The sequence below is a fragment of the Sceloporus occidentalis genome, unplaced genomic scaffold, assembly GCF_023333645.1.
Source record: "Sceloporus occidentalis isolate IW3139 unplaced genomic scaffold, rSceOcc1.0.p SCAF_8, whole genome shotgun sequence".
Lineage (NCBI taxonomy): Eukaryota > Metazoa > Chordata > Lepidosauria > Squamata > Phrynosomatidae > Sceloporus > Sceloporus occidentalis.
In genome coordinates, this window is record NW_028316988.1 from 47,323,843 (window position 1) to 47,343,834 (window position 19,992).

The following is a 19,992-nucleotide window of genomic DNA, read 5'->3' on the forward strand; positions in this document are numbered from 1 at the left end:
ACAACATGACAGGCCTTTAAATACTTAAACAGGGCTATCATATCACCTCTTAACCATCTCTTCTGCAGGCTAAACATACCCAGCTCCCTAAGTCTCTCCTCGTAAGGCATGGTTTCCAGACCCTTCGTCACTTTGGTCACCCTCACCCTGACACACTCCAGCACAACATCCCTCCAGAAGCATCATGGAAGACCCAAAACAGTGCCAGCATCAACACTTACCAAACGGACCAGCTTATTAAAATACATTAAGATACAGAGCAACAGGACAATCAACAGAGAAGTTGTAACAGGGTAATGGTAAATGTCAAATGAACAAATAAATAGCTCAAGCAATTGAATTAAAATGAAGTATAAGGTCAAAATCAAATTGTTAGTCCCTACTAGAGGAGACACAGTGAATCAGCTGTTGACTAGTAAGTCAACACTTAGGAAAATCTTACTGGTTCCAACTCATCTACTTTAATTGGGTCATGATGCAGTGCTCTCACAGATTATGTAATTTAACCTTTCCAAGCCAACCACTATGCTGTTTGGAAATGGAGGGATTAGTAATCGAAGTGACACAGAGGCCACCTGGTTGGGGAAAAGCTGGTCCTATCTACATTAGCCATCCTTTCAAATATCTACACTGATTATAGAGGATTCTGGTCAATGATGATGATGGTGATGATGATGATGATGAAAATACAAGGATGGAGCTCCATTGTCGCACTCACATCTGACGATGCAGACTCTTAGCCTATGTTTTCACATCAGTTGGCAGGAAATCTGAAATGGGGCTTGGCTATCGCAGCATCCATTCATGAAGACTGGAAACTGAAAATCCTTTCCTAGAGAAAGGAAGAGCCATGGCACTTATTGTGTGACCAGACGTCCGACTGCTTCCTCTGAAAAGAAGGCATGTTTGGGAATTTCCAGGGGCACTTTGCTGCTGTGGAAAAAAATTACACTATTTCAAGTCTAACACTGCCTACCTACTCTTCCCATTTTAACTTGCAGGTTTATAAAGAGGCATTAAACTACATCCCCAGCATGTTCTCCTCAAACACAAACGGACCTTGAAAAAGGCTAGAACATTTTACTAGTTGGGAAAGGGAGGGGGGAATGTAGGACAATACTATCTGTTCAATCTGTAAAAAGGAGGGTTTGTATTATCTTTTGCACAAACCGTGTTCCCTGCAAGGGCGCCACTGAAGCTTTTGTGTTGGTGACCAAATGAAACAGGTGCTCCTTTGTGTCCAGAATGAAAGCACATTGCAGAGAAGGGGAAAAAAACAAGCACTTAGGGATTCAGAGAACCTAAACTTAGCTCTGTTCTTATTAGGTTCTCAAAATTCAACTCAAGACATAAGAAAACGCTTATCAAATTTACTTTTTCCCTTTAAAAATAACATAAAGAAACAGGAAATAAAGCCTCTTACCTGATCAGGATTTAGCAGCTCATATTTTCTTATTGTCTTTTCGTATATCACATTATTTCCTCCTCTCAGAAGCGGAGAGAGTGGCTCCTGCAAGTTTAAAAGCAACTTACATTTTGCAAACAGGCATTTGTATGATTCAAAGCAGACGCTAAGACACATTAAAACAGAAGAGGAAACCAGAATGCTGGTTAATCTTGGCATATTACATACATTCAGACCTGGCTTCTCCCACTAACGAAAGCAGCTATAGAAACCAGAAAGGGTTTAGTGTGTTGGCTGAACCTTGGTCTGTTGGTTCCTATACAAGTCTTGGTTTGTTGGAGCCTTGAGAAACTAGGATAGTAAGCCAAAGTCTTTTCTCAGTTTAGGTTAAGGTTATAATACTATATATACATTGCAACATTAAGGTTGCAATATTGACACTATATATTTAGGAGTTACTTTCTACTGAAAACAGACTTCTTTCTGCCCATGTAAATATGCATAAGATTGCATTCTAAATTTGCATCACTGGATTTTTTAAACTCAAGTATTTCAAATTAAGCTGCTTAATTTGGATATTGAAAAATGTTGATATATTTATATAGCAGGGAAAAATCCTATTTATTAAATATAAGTTCTGTTTACTAATTCCCTATACCAAATTAGATTTAAGATCGGTTCAAATCCAATAACTTTGCTCTACCTTGTAGAGGACAGGAATCGTCACAGGTTATTACAACACAAACACAATTTTCCTACCTGTTCAGGATTCTCCAATATAATCCTCCGGACAGTACCCTGGGAATAAGGTGCCAATTTCAAGGATGGAGATGCAACTTCCTAGAAGGGAAAATGCAAATGAAAAGTAATTATGACAGTGAAATGAAATGGAACAATTCCAGGGTGGTGGCACTCTGGATTTGCATGTGTTTCTTGGAAATCCAGTCCCATCAATTCAACAATTACTTAAACTGAAAGTGATTGGGAATTGTGAAGCTTCAAAAGCTTGTATGATGCATTTCGTGCATTTTAATTGGCCAGTGAATGTATCGCTATTTTGTTGATTTTGGATTACAATATAAAACATCTACTGGTTTTCACTTTACAAACAGTTCATCCTACTAACAAACCAAAAAAAAAACCCAACAACTCTGCACTACATTGCTTGCACTCTTTTATTGCCCACCTGGAGAAAGTGATAAAAATCTGTTGATTGACACATCAGAATGTAGGAACTGCATTCCCAATGCAAATTCAGGGATCTGCTGAGACAGGAGGGCGCTGAGCATATAAATTTTGGGTGGAGTCCATTTCAACACTTAAGACAAATGTTTTGCTGTGGGGATTGCTAGCTGGACAATGAAAGAAGCCGGCAGAAAGAAAAGAAACTCATTTGAGATGCAGTACTGGGAAAGAGTGCTGAGAATACATGTACAATCAAAAAGTCAAACAAATGGGTCCTTGAACAGATTAAACCTGAACGATCCCTGGAAGCTAAGATGACGAAACTGAGGCTGTCGTACTGTGACCATATTATGAGAAGGCATGAATGACTCACTAGAAAAGACAATATTGCTAAGGAAGGAGGAAGGCAACAGAAAGAGAGGAAGACTGCCAGATAGATCCAACCAGGGAGGCTATGGGCCTGAATCTACAGACTCTAAGCGGAAGTGGAGGGCAGGGGGTCTTGGAAATGTGTCATCCACTATGTTGCCATGAATTCGGGCTGACTCAAGGGCAGTTAACAGCAACAACAACTGCTAGAAAATAAGGTTGACAAAACTGGATTACATACATAGTGAGTTCCAAGGTTGTGATTGTCAAGGAACATTTTTCTGGGCTACTAACAATGAGATCACCAAAGGACCCATTCTGTGTTCAATTCCTTTATCTGACACAATTCCAAGCAGATTCCAACATGAGTTGTTCCATAACCAGAACGCACACTACGCTGAAACAACATTGGGAACGACCAGTTCAGCTATGTATTTATTGAACTATTATGAGCGATAGGAAGGGACTGATTATAAGTAGTACATCTTAGTAGCAGTTCTGAGTAGTAAAAGGTATGCTACAGCCAAAGATGATGTTGCTATTAACTATCCTCAAGTTGACCCCAACTCATGGTGATGCTGTGGATGAGACATCTCCAAGTCCCCCTGTCCTCCACTTCTCTGCTCAGGTCCTATAAATTCATAGCCATGACCTTCTACCCATCTAGTGAAGGGTCTATCTCTCTTTCTATTGCCCTCCACCTTTCCTAGCATTATTGTCTTTTCCAGTGAGTCATACCTTCTCATGATGTGGCCAAAATATGACAGTCTCATCTTGAACATCGTGGCTTCCAGGAGCCAAAGAAGAGCACTTTATAAACCACACTGGTTTCAATAGAAATTGGAAGAGTTTAAACTTGGCTGGATCATTCCCCAGATTATGTCTGATTATCCATCACACCATAGCTCTTTTCACCCTTCAAAATATCATTTGAAATCAAACAAGATTTTGTTTGTTATGGGCCTATTTCAGCAGAATAAACACTCTTTTATTAAATAACTGCCATTTCAAAGTAGGTCAACGGATCTCATACTGAAAATTAGAGTGTCTCTTTCTCAGTGTGAGAAAAGCCTGGAGCAACTCTGCAAGCTGCCTCCTAGAACAGATGAGTCAGAACAAAACCTCATGCAGAAAATAACCTAACTTAATAAAATGCTAATTATTATAAACTAGAAAGCCTCAAAGTTATGAGTGTTGTCGACACAGACATGCACAGATGCTTCTTCCTTTACTCAAACATCTACCTGAGTTCTAATGTAAAAGAAATGCATTAATATGAGCAATCTCAATGGAGCGGTGTGTGTGTGTGTGTGTGTGTGACACAGAATGAGAGCAGTAAACCTTTTTCAAGAAGGCATGGCAGAGCACATATTTCCATGCTGAAAATCCCTCATTCAGTCCTTGGTCTCTCCAGCAGAAGGCATATTGGAAAGGCTCTCATTGTGCCTGAGACCAGTTATGTCTTGGAGGTTAATGTCTGCTTTGTGAAAAGGTGGAGGACACATGCATGCATAGCTTGGCTCTCGAGGTTTGGCATGGGTTCCTCCTCCTTTCAGAGTGGATGAAAGGAACCACAGCAGTGTCCATTTACACCATTTACTCCCAACCACTGATACCATCTTGGTCTTCCATTCTTTTCCATTGTAATGCAGCCAGGGAACTCAAGAATGACATCCTGAGACTTTCTGATGAACTGGGAAGATGATGGGGGGGGGGGGGGAGGGGCAAAAGGATGCACCACATGCAGCTCTTGGGACCCCCAAAGTCCCCCGGCCCCCAATTTTAATTTATGGAGGCAATTTTGGAGTGGCTTTTTTGCCAGAAAACTGTCATAGGCTGCCCAAACAACCAGAAAATGTGGGGGTTTGTTTCCACTAACCCCTCAGATCAGCCCCCCACCCCAAAACTTTTCAAAGAAATCCAAAGCAAAAGATATTGGGTTGAAAACTGGTCAAAATGGCAATCAAAAGTAATGGAATGTCACTTCAGGCACCTTGAAACATGTTATGCCCACTGGAGGCACAGGAGAAAATGATCCCTGCCCCTGGGGTTACTGAGGGTGTCAATGTAGCATGACCGCCAAAGGCATTTGCTGCCTTCCCAAACGCTGCCTATGCACAGTTGCCCACCCCTGGACTATGATGTCTTTTGCCATCATCACAATTCAGGCTCCTCTGTTGCCTCTGAGTTCAGAACCAACTCCAAGAGTAGCAGGACTGGAAACTGATTTTCCCAGCCACAATAAATTGCAATGAGCTGTCTCTGTTCCAGTCCAAAATATTTTTGGTCACTTAAGATTTCAGACACCAAGATCCATCAGCTTTGCAAAAGACCCATTTCTGGTAGAGGTAAAAACTGCTAGAAAATTATTTCGATTCACACAGCTGCTGAATTTTTTGGATTTTCTGTGGGGTTGTTTGCTATAGAGATTCCTGGCAAGGCCCTAAAACTTCAACATTTACTACTACACCAATGAGAACAAGTGACTGGAGGAAAGAGGAACAGCAGCAGACACCAATAACTGCTTACTCTTTGGCCAACAATGAAGATAACAACCAGAAGCAGGAAACTGAAACAACAGTTGCAGTAAGGAAGAGTTGGAGCCATGAAGATAGAAGAGGGGCTGTGAGGGTGGTCTTGCCCCAAAGGTCCCCTAAAATCTGGAGCTGGCTTTCAACGGCAGCTAAACAAACTTGTGGCAACCAGAGCCATCTCTACTATTAGGCAGAGGGATCAGCCACCTCAAACAGCAAATCTGTAATATCACAGAAAAGCATTATTGTATTTTTTACTGTCGGAGATGGGGCAGGGGATTAATGGATTTCTCTAAGTCCTGTGCCAAAGTAATATGGATGCTATGTAACTTTGAGTACTATGCACTTTGTCTTGAGTGAATGGGGAGGTTGCCATTTCCTCCTCTGCCTCAGACAGCAAAATGTCTTGGGCCAGGCCTGGTGTCAAGCAATTCATAAAAGCAAGAAGGAAATAAAGCATGTTCCTTGGCCTTTGTCACTCTGCTTTAGATTGCCCCATGGGCCAAACTAGTTGCCTACAGCCATTTTAAACCTAGATGGTATCAGACCAAGGGGAAAAGCATGCATTCTTCTTCGTGTCTTTTTTCTTTTAAGAGTATCACTTCTATTTTCAAGGTGAACAATCTCCAACAGATCTTTATAAACTTGCCCAGACAGTACCCCGTAGCCTTAGGGGCCTGGGAAATGCATAACTCATGCTTCTAAGCTCCCCAGATTAGGTGGAGTAAGCTACAAAAAATATTAAATGGGTCTATTACCTGCCCACAAGCTCATATCGGTTGTGGAGAATGAAAGAAGATATTTAAGTGGAATCAAAGTTTAATCTTCAAAGATTTAGAAAGATGGCTTTCCAAATCCTATCACGAATAAGGTACTTGAAAGCCCTGCGGGAAGTTTCTCTTAACTAGGTTGATCGTTCCTTTTTCAGAAGCAGAAGGGCTTAAACATTGTCAAACATGAATCCAGCTGGCTAAGAGTTGCATCTCAGAAAGGGCCAAGCCCCACATTCAGTTTTACTGGCACGTGTCTAACGGCTGGCAGACATTTGTAAACCAAGTATATATGAGCCTGTGTCCTACTCTTAGTGTCCCAGTTAGAATAGATCCACTGGATCAATGGAATTTGCCTACCTCTTGACATCCTTCAACAATTCATTCAATGGATCTGCAGTGGTCCCTCCACATTTGCTAAGTTTAGGGGTTAAGGACTCCTGTGAATGTGGAAAACCCACAAATAAAAAAATACTATTCTTGTTATGTAAGAGAACACCTCTCTAGGCATCTCCCTGTCCTCCAGTGCAACTCTATGGTCAACATCTGCCAGATGTTTATCACAGAATCATGCTGGAGGACCTGCAAATGCTTAGAGAAGTGTTTTCTCTAGGAACTTCTAGGTTCTACAGCACAACTCTATGGTCAACTTCTGGCAGAGTTGCTCTGGAAGACCTAGAGATTTCTAGAGAGAACGTATTTATCAAAACCACAAATAATCATATCCTCAAAGTCAAAGCCACAAATGTGGAGAGCCAACTGTACTCTACCTAGAGACTAATCAACAGCATTCAGATCATGATGTGCCAGTTATATCTGCTTACTCAAGTCTGCTCCCTCCACATTTGAATAAGAAGAGGGAATCATTTTCTATGTTTAGTTATTTTTTAGATTCATTTATATCTCACCTTTCATCCACTGGGATCAAGGTGGTATATGAGGCTTTCCTAATCCCTATTTTATCCTAACAATAAACCTATGAGAGGAGTTTGGCTGAGAGAGAAAGAGAGAGGCACAGGCGGGATCCACAATGCGGAAATAATCCAGTTTGATGCTGCTTTAACTGCCAAGACTCAATACTATGAAATTCTGGGGTTTGTTGTGGCACCACAGCCCTCTGATAGAGAAGTCTAAATATCTCACAACACTGCAAATCCCAGAATCCCATTGTACTGAGCCATATTAGTTAAAGTGGTATTGAACTGCATTATTTCTGCAACGCAGATGCAGCCAAAGGGAATGTCACTGGCCCAAGGTTACCAGTAGCCTTATAGTGACTGGAAACACAAATAAGGATCATCCAAGTCCCCATACAACACAATAACCACTATAACCCTCACTCTTTTTATTGATTGATTGATTGATTGATTGATTTCATTTATATGCCACCTTTCTCCTGGAGTGGGACCCAAGGTGGGTCACAAAAGAAATCAGTCAAAACCTAACAGTAAAAATAATCATATTTAAAACAATTTTTACAACAAAAAGGGTACACAGGTAAGAGTAGGTAAATAAAGGTTGTAGCACAAGGCAGGCACATGAACAAGAAACATGCTCACTGGCGCATATGTGTCCTCAGGTTGCCTGCTGACCTATGGCAACCCCTTGAATTTCACAGGTTTTTCTTTTCAAGTTTCAAGTTTTTCTTTTTCAAGTCAAATTTAGATGGTGATCACAATGAACTAGTTTAAACCCAGGGAGTTAGGAAAATGCCTATTTCAATGCAAACTTTTAGACTTGGCTTACCTGATTTCGCTGATTATTATATGGCAACTACCTGTGACTTGAAAAACTTAGGGCTTGTCCACATGATTAAAATACTCCACATTATTTTATTGTTTTATTGCTGTTCAAATTCAAAATTAAAAAAACACATTTTAACGTAAAATAATCCTTTTTTCATCTGAATACAATGCGATCTGGTGACACGCAATTCTCATAGTGTATCATGAAAAAAGGATTCTAGCCTATCTTTTCCATTCATTATATACTAGTTTTCTCATGATCATGGTATCTGCCCTGCCAGGTAAGTATGGTTTTAAGTTATATATAATCTTTCTATTTTATATGGTTTAAAGTTAGACAGTAGCATGTCTCGCCGGGTCTATTGACAGTAAATAAAGATTGAACTGAATACTAGCTTTCTGTTTGCAGAAAAGTTTGGTTTTTTACTCAGGGTGATGGAGGACAAATAGGGCAATTAGGTAGGACATCTAGGACTTTTATATTACCTAGATAAGTTAGCTGAATAAATGTATTAGAAGCCATGATTCTGGGTTAGTGAAAACAGATCCCTATTCTTACCTTTCAATGTAATGCTCTCCAAAGTGAGTCGGACCTTAAGAAAACTAGCTTAAAAATAAGTCAGCCAGTAAGGAAGCAGTAGACACCAAGTAAGAGAAATGGAAAACAGGCTGGTTTGTCTTTCTCCTCTGCTTATGAGATTTTCCAGTCTTTCTAGTTAGACGACATCCCAGACTGTTGAGATGCATGTTCCCAATCCTTTCCATTTCGGTTCTGCCCTGCTGTGACCTGGCTGAATACAGTCACCAAAGGAAGAAGAGGAGTTATCCATCACTCCCAGTGTCAGGCCACCTTCAGACAACAATGCATACGTCACAGAAATTTCAAGAGCTAGTTAATCCTTACCTAGAGAAACTGGGGAGAAACAGCATTAGACAACACTGGGAGAAGCTGAAATAACTATTTATGAGAGCAGCTCTTTTATACCGAATGCCCCCTTAGAAGGCAAGCAATAAATGCATATTTTTAAAGTGAGACCAGGTTTTCATGGTGGGGCTGATAACAATATAGTGCCATTTTTTAATCCGGTCAACCCACTGCTATCCTGGGAAATGGCATCTGTTTGCACAACAGCCTACAAAGATAGAGAATGCATGGATATTCGAAACGTCAAAAAGGAGCTACAGTCCTGCAATCTGATAAAAGGTATTTTATCTTTTGACACTGAAAGATCACAAGTCTGCATTGTTTCTTAGCCTGTCGTACATATTCTGGCACCCAAATACTACAGTGACAGGGAGGTTTTGAAATACAATATGCTGCCGGCTAACAAGTTTTTGGATTTTTTTAAATGAAAAAAAAATGGTCCATTATTTTGATTGGTTCCCCCCTCCCCATTTTTCAGTTTTATTCATTTTTACTCATCTCCTAAAAATAAAGCCATCCCCTCCACACACAGTTTTTCTTGTTGTTTAAAGAGATGGTCTTTCTCAGCTGCCTTGAGGTTATTGCAAGAGGTCAAGACACCTATCTCCCCAACTATCTGCTCAATTCACTCATTAACAGATGCTGCTTTTAAAGCTAGGGATCTGGTCTTTGTCCAAGCAAACAGAGGGAGAACTGGGGGGATTATCTGATTTTAGGCACTCGGTCCTGAGAAATTAATTCCACTTTTAGATGTCTGAGTTCTATGAAACAGAATCAGTTATAGACATTAAGCAGGGTCAGCCCTGGTTGGTACTTAGATGGAAGATCACCAGTGAGTACCAAGTGCTGTAGGCTATATTTCAGAGGAAGGAACTAGCAAAATAACCTCTTGAGTATTCCTCACCAAAGAAAATTAATGGGGTCGCCATAAGTCAATGGGTGATTTGAAGACACATACTACCACCATATCTTTCTATTGGATTTTGGCGTACTTTCCTAGGCTCCAATCCAACACCTAATCAATAGGAGCAAGCTGCATTGAATTGCCATATAATTTATATTACTTAAGACGCCATTCAGAGCCACACCCCAGTTTGACACCACTTTAACTGCCATGGCTCAGTGCTGTGGAATTCTGGGAACTGTAGTTTTGTAAGACATTTAGCCTTCTCTGTCAGAAAGTTCTGGTGCCACAACAATAGCTCCCTAAATTCCATAGCACTGACCCATGGGAGTTAAAGTGGTGTCAAACGGGATCATTTCTGCAGTGCAGATGCAGCCTAAAATGGTATTCCTTTTCCTCATTCCCAGCTGTGATTACCTAAACCAGAATTTTTCTATTTGGACTCATTGAGAGGTCACTAGGGGTTCTGCAAAAGATCATCATTATTAAACTGAGCTATAGATGGAACAATTTTAATGCAAACCTTTCCTGACACCTGAAGATTATCTCAAAGGTTCTTTCAGGGTAAAAAGGTTAAGAAAGGCTGATCTAAACCATTCAGATTTTCTCACCAGCAACTCTCACAAACTCTTATTATTGGCTGCATCATTATGGTAATGGAAAGGGAAATCTAAAGCACCTGGAAAACCAAAGGTGTCCATCCTGATGTAAACTAGAACAGAGCCTTTTCAATACTGGGTCCCCCCCCCCAGATATTTTGGACTTCATCTCCCAGAATTCCTAACCAGTGGCCAAGCTGGCTGAGATTTCTGGGAATTAGAGGTACAACACTCGGTGAACCAAAGTTTGAGAAACACTGAACTAGAACACAGACACAGATGTGTACCCAGCAATATGAGGGGGCATCTTTTTTCCTTCTCTTGTCATTTTTATACTTCTTTAAGAGCACCAAGGAAATTACAGATTTCTCCCCTAAAAACAATAGAATAAACCCAAAGTAGTCATCCCTGGTAGGGATGTTGGTAGGAGAACAGACCAAGCCTCCTTGTAGGATGGCAACCATCAGCATTCAACTTGCCAAAGAGTTTGCAAAGTCAAGCTTGCAAGCTTTCCCACGGTGTTCCTCTCTGTTCCGCCTTTTTATTTAACACCACATTTCCTCTTCTGGAGTCACAAATATAATTTTAATCACTGCAACCCCAATCCCGATAAGATTTTATTTTAAGCAAACAAAAGTTGTCAAACATAACTGTTTGCCTTGAGCTGCAGATAAAGGAACTCTGTTCTACTGAAGAAAATCAGAAACTGACAGATATAAGGGTTATTCATCCAGTGAGTCTATCCTGAAACATGGTGGTGGTCAAAAGAGGACCATCAGCTGAACACATCTGTCCACCCACAGCTTTGCAGAACCTGGTAAATTCCAGGAGCAATGTGCTTTGATTTGGGGAAAGGGAGGGGGATTTTGGCAGTTCTTCCTCCCAGATGATGGGCACTGAAAAGGGGAACATCTGCCAATGTCCCTCACTCCTGGTCTACATGGATTGGAAGTGGGAAGATGTACGCTCCTGGTCTACATGGATTGGAGGTGAGAAGAGGTCTTGGGCACTCTAGGCATGATAGAGTGAAATGTTGCACCCACTCAGCTGGGACTAAAACCCATTGAACTCAGTGAGATTTACTTCTGAGGTAGAGTATTGGGAGGATAAAGGCAGAGAAGGCCTTTCCCATCATCTCTTCCCCGATCCTTTTACCTGCAGATGCTGATGACTGAACCCAGGATCTTCTCTGTTCAAATCAGATGCTGTCCTACTGAGCTAGAACCTTTCCCTTCAGAAATAGGAACCTTATTTATACCCATCCAGAACACTGGTCTGTCTAGTAGCTCTCCAGGATCTCAAGAAGCATCTTATTCATCACCGGCTACCTGATCCTTTAAACTGGAAATGTTAGGTATGGAATCTGGGAGGTCTGCAAGCAGAGCATGTGCTCCACAAAGGAATTACAACCCTTCCCTTAAGGGTACTATATCTCCAGGTTTGTCTTCTGCCCCACCCACTCAGAAAGCAACCTGGCATCTGAAGTCCAAAGTCTAATTTATTCGGACCTATCTTCATGCACCTGGCAGCAATACATTTATGTATTGCTTCATACATTTATGTGTTCAGTTCTTGGCAGTATATTAATAGGATAGCAGAATGTATACATTTATATTTATGGTGTCTGTACCTTACAGTTGGTTGGCTAATAATGAAATTCCTGAGTAAACACACAGAGGATTTCATTGGGAATCCCTCACAGTAAAATACAAAAATGCCAAACAGATTGGAAACCAAACAGTTCTACAAAAAGCTTGAACATGCAGCCTACAGATAGCATTGACAAGATCACTCTTCATAAGAAATCCGTAAGATAAGCAGCAATTAAATTCAGAACGGCCTTCACTACTTCTGTAATGAGATAACATTCATCTTTTGTTTTTAAAATGCCAGAAAATACTTAGCTCTGGCATTTTAAAGCTCCAGTGACAAAAGCCAATTAGACATTGGTTTCTGATTAATTTATCTCTCATGGATAGGATTGATTGATTGATTGATTGATTGATGGAAGGAGAGATCAGAATTTTAGAACAGGTTGATGAAAATGACTATTTCCAATTCACAGGTGGCACTACTGAATTTGCACCCAGGTAACCAAACACACGGGGCTTTTATAGGCCTTAAAAATAGGGTGTGTTCAGGATGTATAAACGCAGAAGTCTTCAAGGCAGTACCTCACTTTAACTATGCATGATGACCAATATGATATTTTGATTCTGCCCGATTGTAGATGCACACCTGCTTCATTCTGCTTGACACTTCGCTCCATATTTGACTTCTGGAGAAACTGGTTTGGCCTGTTTTGGAGCAGTGAGCTGTGCTTAGCACTGACTGGCAGGTGCCTATAACATCAAAACCTATTCCTCCTGCCTAGAACAAACTCGCCAGTTAAAAAAGGATGTGTGGTTGTTGTTTTAGAGAGAACACCCGGTTGCAGAGAAGTACAAGCAGAGTCTGAAACAACATCAGATACCAGAAGCATGCATACGGAGGAACAAAAGTTAAACCCAAATCAGCATTAGATTCACTATCTTCACATGTCAAGGGGGTGAGGGTTGATGTCAGCTCAGATGTGGGGAAAAACATGTGCAAACTCTTGTTTTTCCATGGGTTTTTGTAAAGTGCCTAAAAGAATTAGTTTGGTCTGTCCAAGGCTGCTTCCATTTCATTCACCCCGAGGCAAAGACTGTATCTGCCTCACTGTCAGAAAGAAGAAAACTCTTTCACCTGAACATGATTAATGTCATAAGGAGTGCTATCTTTACATATCCTGTATGTTAAATATGGGAAACCAAGTTATCAGTGCCAGTACTGCACACACAAAAACCTGTTTTGACACAATAGACTTTCACATACTGTACATAGCATCCAGTCTTCCACGTTATTGCTTGAAATAGATTTCTAAATAACAATTTACCCACAAACATCAGCTCCTTTGCAGCAAAGATTTCCCAATGTATCTAGTGTGATATACAGTACAACCCTCCCCTCTGTTTGCCAAATGTACAGTTACGTTTTCAGAAGAGAAGAGGCAAATGACATCTTTTTTAAGTGCAATTGTTATAAAAATTATATGCAGTCTTTGAGATGATTCAGAAATCAAATAGCACCACTGATCCTGTACTAAAAGAAAACATTTAAATCATTTTGCCAAAGCTTTTATATGTACAATGGGCCCTTGTTATCCGCTAAGGTTTGGTTCCTAATTTTTATATGAGTCTTAGGATAGTGGTTATGTTTTATCTGTGTATGCATTTTGGTATTTTGTATTTTATTTTATTTTATTGTTGATATGGTCAGCCGACTAATCAATAAACGTTGTTGTTATTGTTGTTGTTGTTTCCAGGAACCCCCATGGATAACAACATTCATGGATGCTCAAGTCCCATTAAATACAATGGTGTAGTAATATGGTCTCCCTTATATAATGGAAAATCAAGCTTTGCTATTAGGAATTTATACTTTTTTGGAATATTCTCAAGTTTTGGATGCTTGAATCCATGGATAAAAAATCCGTGGATGAGGAGGACTGACAGTATTTAGCAGGGTAGAAATATGGTGCACAATTTGACCTGTCATAGGCCCCGTACAGACAGGTCAAAATAAAGTTGCTTTGGGTCACTTTGGAGATATCTTAAAATCTTAAATCTTGGACGTATGCTCTTTAAATGATGCATGAGTCCTAAGAGTCCGGAAGCTGTGCCAAAGTTGCACTCCAGTCCTTAAGACTGGATCATGGCTTTGGTGCGGCTTCTGGCCTCTTAGGATGCATGCATCATTTAAACAGCATACCTCCAAAGTGACCTGAAGCAGCTTTATTTTGGCCTGTCTGTATGGGGCCATAGTTTCTTTTCCATAGCCCAGAGTTAGGAACTGGTAAAGCCTCCAGATGTTGCTGGGTGGTAACTCCCTTTAGCCTGAGAAATGCTTCAACTGTTGGAGCTGCAGCTCAACATCTGGAGGGCCACATCAGTCCCACTCCTGCACTAACTTTTTTGCATTTGTTAAATACTGTATTGCTGCATGTAGCTGCAAGTTCAATCTACAGATTTAATCTGTGCCAACGCTGCATCTAGATATAAATAGAGCTTTTGCGTTTGCTTTTTCAGAAACTCTGGGACAATGAAACTCTGGGAACACAACTGGAAAGTACGTATTCACAGGATAAGAATGAAAGGAGAAACAGAGTCCCACATGTTGCGTGATGGTCAAAAACTTTCATTTCTGAAAATGCCCAACACTGTAGATGCTTTATGTGTTGTCTCAATATCACATACATAGTAGTTGTGTATGCAAAGGGATCTTGAAACAACTTCGATTGAAAAATAGAAGTTGGTAGCATGAGGTTTCGTAGACTTGAGCCTACTTCCTTAGATGCATTTGAACATGTGTTTTTGTCTATTTTATAACAGTCCCTAAAGGTGGCCAATTGGTGATAAGGTCAATTTATGCTGGGCTTGTTAAGAAATAAAACGTTTTTGACACTTGCACAGCAAGTTGGTTCTACTATTACTCCCCCGCTCTCCCATTCTGTTATCCTTGCCTCCTCTTTCCTTCTTAGTAAAATGCTTCTTTGCTTTCATTTTATTCCAAGAATCCTAAACTGTTTGCCAAGAATACAAAACACGCAGCACTTCCGTTCCTGGCAAAAACACCTTTTGACTCGTTCTAAAAGAAACAACAACGGCTTCTATACCAAACAGTCCACTCCCTAAAATGCTGGCCTCGGTATCTCTCCAAAGCTGCGTTCATACACAAAAGGCCATGGAGTATCAGAGATCGCAGACGATTTCATAATCTAAGTCTAAAATGCCAATGCAAGTGCAAGTACAAAACACTTTAGGTGACTTTTGGCTTGGCCTTCTCTTTTCAGGCCTAACATACCTCACAAAATTGTTTTAAGTGTAAAAGGTGACAGCGGCGCAAACTGTGTTACCTTGAGGGGCACAAAAGCAAAGGTAACGATGGTGGTCCCAATTCCAAAATTCATATTAGTGTAATCCTTTAATTTGTCTCCAGCCTTTTGAATCAGAAAATCAACCTGACAGCATCTCCCAAACTCCTGATAGTCTGTTGGGTTGCAGAGCAAAATGGATTTTCTCCATGCAAGTTGCAAACAAAAGAGTCAAACAAGTCATGTAAGGCACACTCCTATGTCACAAGTGGAATCAAACACCAAAGGACATATTGCCCCAATCCTCCTCCCAACCTTTGTAACACCAGTCTTGAAAAATTAAACCAGGAACCCTACACACTAATACTGTGAGAGCCAGCATGGCATAATAGTTTGAGCGTTGGACTAGGACTCTGGGGACCAGGATTCAAAACCCAGCTTGGCCATGGAAGCCCACCTTGGGCAAGTCACTCTCTTTCAGCCTCAGGCAAGGGCAAACCTCCTCTGAACAAATCTTGCCACAAAAAACCCAGGATAGGATCACCTTATGGTCGCCACAAGCTGGAAATGACTTGAAGGCACACAACACACACACTACAGTGCGCCCTTGTTATCCACTGGAGTTTGGTGCCAGGACACACGCACACATCTGGATACCAAAATCCATGGATGCTGAAGTCCCATTAAATACAATGGCATAGTAAAATAGTGTCCCTTAAATAAAATGGCAAAATCAAGGTTTGCTTTTTTAATTTATACTGTTTAAAAAATATTTTCAAGCCATGGATAAAGCATCTTATGTGTCTTATGGTATCTTAGGATTTGTAGTTTGGTGACACTAGATCTCTCTGGATGAGGAGTCTAAATATCACCTCAACTGCCAATCCCAGGATTCGAGAAGATGCTGCCAGGACAGTTAAAGTGGAACCAAAGTGCTGTATTCATGTACTGTGACCAAGTCCCTTCTCCAAGAAAATATCTGTAAGATCAGTTCACTAGTTGTTGTTTCCAAATGGAAATGGGTAGAAGAGGATTATAGCTCCTCTTGTAAACATTAACTTGTTATCACTGGGCTTCTAAGAGTGAATCCCCACATTCCTTTACTTTACAGTGCTCTGTAATATTTACTTAGAGGTAATCCCACTAAAGTCAAGGGGACTTTCTAGCCAACATGCTCTAAGGTCGACGAGGTTTTAATATATCCAAAGCAACAACCTTCTCAACCTACTCAAGGGGACAGTTACTACTAGGCACTTAGTATCATGACCGAAGAATAGCTTCTTAGGTGTAAATGTTATATTTGAGGCTTTACTTGGAAATTATTCTCCTTGTTATACTTGTGTCAAAATGACAATCCAATAGTATATTTTCCCCTTAAGAAAAAGTAATGAAGGTGTTGAAAATGGTTAAGCGTTTTGCGTAAGCCGCTCTGAAAATGGGGGTATAAATACTATATATATATATATATATATATATATATATATATATATCCATATCCCTAATCACTTTTGTGACTCATTGGCAAACAGCATTAACACGTAGTAAAGTTGAAGGCATTGGGGAAGGGGAAAACCACATTACAGGAGGATAGACTCTGTCCAGGAAACCACAGCTATGGATCTGCAAGACCTGAATTAATAACATGATCTCTCAGAAGTCTCTCGTTCACCACAAATGATGCCAACTTGACAGCAAACAACAGTGTAGTTTCTCCATACCACAAATAATTGTGTATGCACCTCTCCTTTTACTCGCCTTTGTCTAAGATAACCAGCACCAAACACTGCAGCATTTCCTTGTAGCACCTTTGAGACTAACAGAAAGAAGGAAGGAAGGAAGGAAGGAAGGAAGGAAGGAAGGAAGGAAGGAAGTTGACAGCATGAGCTTTTGTAAGAGTTTATCACACTGGGGCTAATTTTGGCATTAAAGAAAGATTAAAGCGCATTTAAAGCATCCTGAAAATAAAGTGAAAATGGCAAGGAATTGCATGAATGATCATCCCATGCAATTGTGCAAATTAAAGCGATGTTGTAAATGCATTGTTGCCAAAATCCCGAAAGTAAAAAGGATGCGTTTTAATGCTTCTTTGTGACCACTTCAATGGCGGGTTTTGTGCATCTTTGTGTGAAACCGTTTTGTGTAATTACACGATTTTCCCGTGATATTCATGGGATGAACTCCCAATCTCCTTCGTGTGATAAACTCCGTAGTCTGGAGCCTACTTCCACAGGTGCATTTGCTGGAGTGGAAAGCCAGGGACAGACCTATACATGCAGACCAAATATGAAGACCAGATAGCTATCCAGATCAACAATATGGTAACCATTATCAGTATGAACATAGAATATGTTGCTATGAAAGAAGCTATGGAAGCCAGCGGATGCTTGTAATCTATAATTTCTATAATTCTTTGGAATTTTGAATGTTTTAAAGATAAGATTTATCGATGTATTATTATGAATTTTTAATCCAATAAAGATATAAACCATATATATATATATATATATATATATATATATATATATATATATATATGCAGACCAGGGACAGACCCCATTTAGCCGGATGGAGAGGAAATCCATCAACCTCTTCAAGAAAAGGATCAAATGTATCCTGAGGAAGAAGATTTAGAGACATACTAACACAAAAGACACTACTTGCCCAAAGGGAAACTACACTTGTCTATAGAGAAACACTTGGAAATAGGTGTCTATGGAGAAACACAGTCTGTATGGTGAGATTCAAAGACGTAGCTGTGTTAGTCTGTAGCCTCAGTGTGTCGAGAGATCTTGGAGCCCCTTCCAGACTCAAAGAAAGATGTTGGCAGCAGCAGGGCCTTTTAAGAAAATAAAACATGCCTCTGAGACAGAGGACTTCAAGTCTATGGAAGTGCCTTTCTTCCAGTGGGTTTCAAAGGGGGCACAACAACAACAGTCACAACAACAACAACAACAACAACAACAACGGGGGTGGCGCCCCAATAGGATAATATAGTATACTAGCCCAGAGGATGAATCCCATGCAGAAAGTAAAGCTGAACTGGAAACCACCCTCATTTGCGGGAAGTTTCTCCGATGACTTTGGTGTTTCTGCAGGGGATTTCACCCCTTTGCCCTCTGTTTCTTCATGAAGAAGAAGATGGAAAAGGAGGAGGAAGAAGGAAGAGCAAGAAGAGGAAGAAGAAGGAAGTGGGAAGAAAAAAGAAGAAGGGGAAGAGGAAGGAGAAGGAAGAAGGGATAAAGAAGGAGGAGGAGGAGAGGAAGAAGAAAGAATGAAGAAGAGCAGAAAGAAAAGGGAAGAAGGAGGAGAAGGAAGAAGGAGGAGAAGAGGAAGAAGAAGGAAAGAGGAAGGAGAAGAAGGGGAGAAGAAAGAAGGATGAGGAAGAAGAAGGAGGGGAAGAGAGTTGGGGCCCTAGTAGTAATAAGCTAATATTACTGACCTGCTGCCTGGGGCTGGGGGGCTCGGTGCTCCAGAGGAGGGCCTGGTGGTGTCCGGGGGTGGCCTCGAAGGGCGAGGGGGCCCTGGGCAGGGAGCCATTGGGGGCCACTGGCAGCCAGTTCTTTCCTGCTCCGGGGGAGCTGTAGGTGCGGACCCTCTGGTAGACCACGCTGCCCCCGGAGGACTCCTGGCCCTGCTGCAGCGGAAAGGGCTCGGTCGGGGCGCAGGGCAGAGGCGGCAGGGGCTCCGGGCGGCGCTGGGGGCTCCGGGGCAGAGAGGCCGGGGCCGGTCCGGGGCAGGAGTGCTGCTGCTGCGGGGGCTGGAAGTAGGGCCTGCTGGCCGAGGCCAGGGGCGGCTGCGGAGGGAGAGGCCGGGGGGCGGTGGGGGGTCCGCAGGGCTGGAAGGAGGAGGGAGGCGGCGGAGGAGCAGGAAGGCAGGCGGGCGCCTGAGGGGGAGAGCAGCGGGGCGGCTGGGGCCTCAGGCAGCCCTGCTGCGAGGGAGGCAGAGACGGAGGCTGCAGCTGTTGCTGGAGCCCGTACATCATCATGGCCCAGAAGGAGAGCAGAGCAAGAGCAAGAGGAAGAGGAAGAGGCCTGGGCAGGCGCAGCAGGGAGACTGGGCCAGGATGACCAAGAGGCCCCGATGCTCTCCTCCTCCGCCTCCTCCTCCGCCGCCCCGGGAGGAGGAAAGGCCCGCCCGGCCTCCGCCCCGAAGAAGGAAGGGCAGCCGCCTCCTCCCAGGAGAAGGAGCAGGAAGGGAAGGAGAAGAGAAGGAGTAAGAGAAGGAGCAGGGAAGGAGAGAGAAGGGGAACAAAAGGTGAAGAAGGAGAAGAGGAAAAGGAGCAGAAGAGGAGCCTTTGGTTCCCCAGCGGAAGGCATGGCCTTGCAAGGGACCCCGAGGGTCCTCCAGTCCAGCCCCATTTGGCCACGAAAGACCCACTGACAGAAACCTGGCCTTGGAAGGGAGCCCAAGGGCCATCCATCCATCCAAGCCCTTCAGCCGCCCATCCAACGGCGCCAAGGAGCCAAGGACCCAAAGGCCAGGGCTCCTCTGCTTCCTCCTGAAGAGAAAGGACCAGCCGAGGCTCAACATGAGACACTTCTTGCCCAGTCAGAAATGAACCCATCAACATTGTGCAATTGAGATGAAAAGGAGATGAACACAAGAGCCTTTCTTCTGTGAATAACCAGGAAATAACCAGGCAAGAAACAGCAAAACCTCATT

The 19,992-nt window shown here is 42.0% G+C and overlaps 1 protein-coding gene across 2 annotated transcripts in view; it reads right to left on the minus strand.

Annotated features, from left to right (window-relative positions):
- LOC149308843 (protein POF1B-like) overlaps positions 1–19,402 on the minus strand; it is a 39,886-nt gene extending 20,484 nt beyond the window's left edge. For both annotated transcript variants that reach the window (XM_089536549.1, XM_089536548.1), the window contains exons 1-3: positions 18,770–19,402; positions 2,165–2,245; positions 1,424–1,510 (exon numbers count right to left, since the gene is read on the minus strand). In XM_089536549.1, the coding sequence (XP_089392675.1) occupies positions 1,424–1,510; positions 2,165–2,245; positions 18,770–19,315 (714 nt within the window). In that variant the 5' untranslated portion in view covers positions 19,316–19,402. The remainder of the gene's footprint in view (positions 1–1,423; positions 1,511–2,164; positions 2,246–18,769) is intronic.
- Between the last annotated feature and the right edge of the window lie 590 nt (positions 19,403–19,992).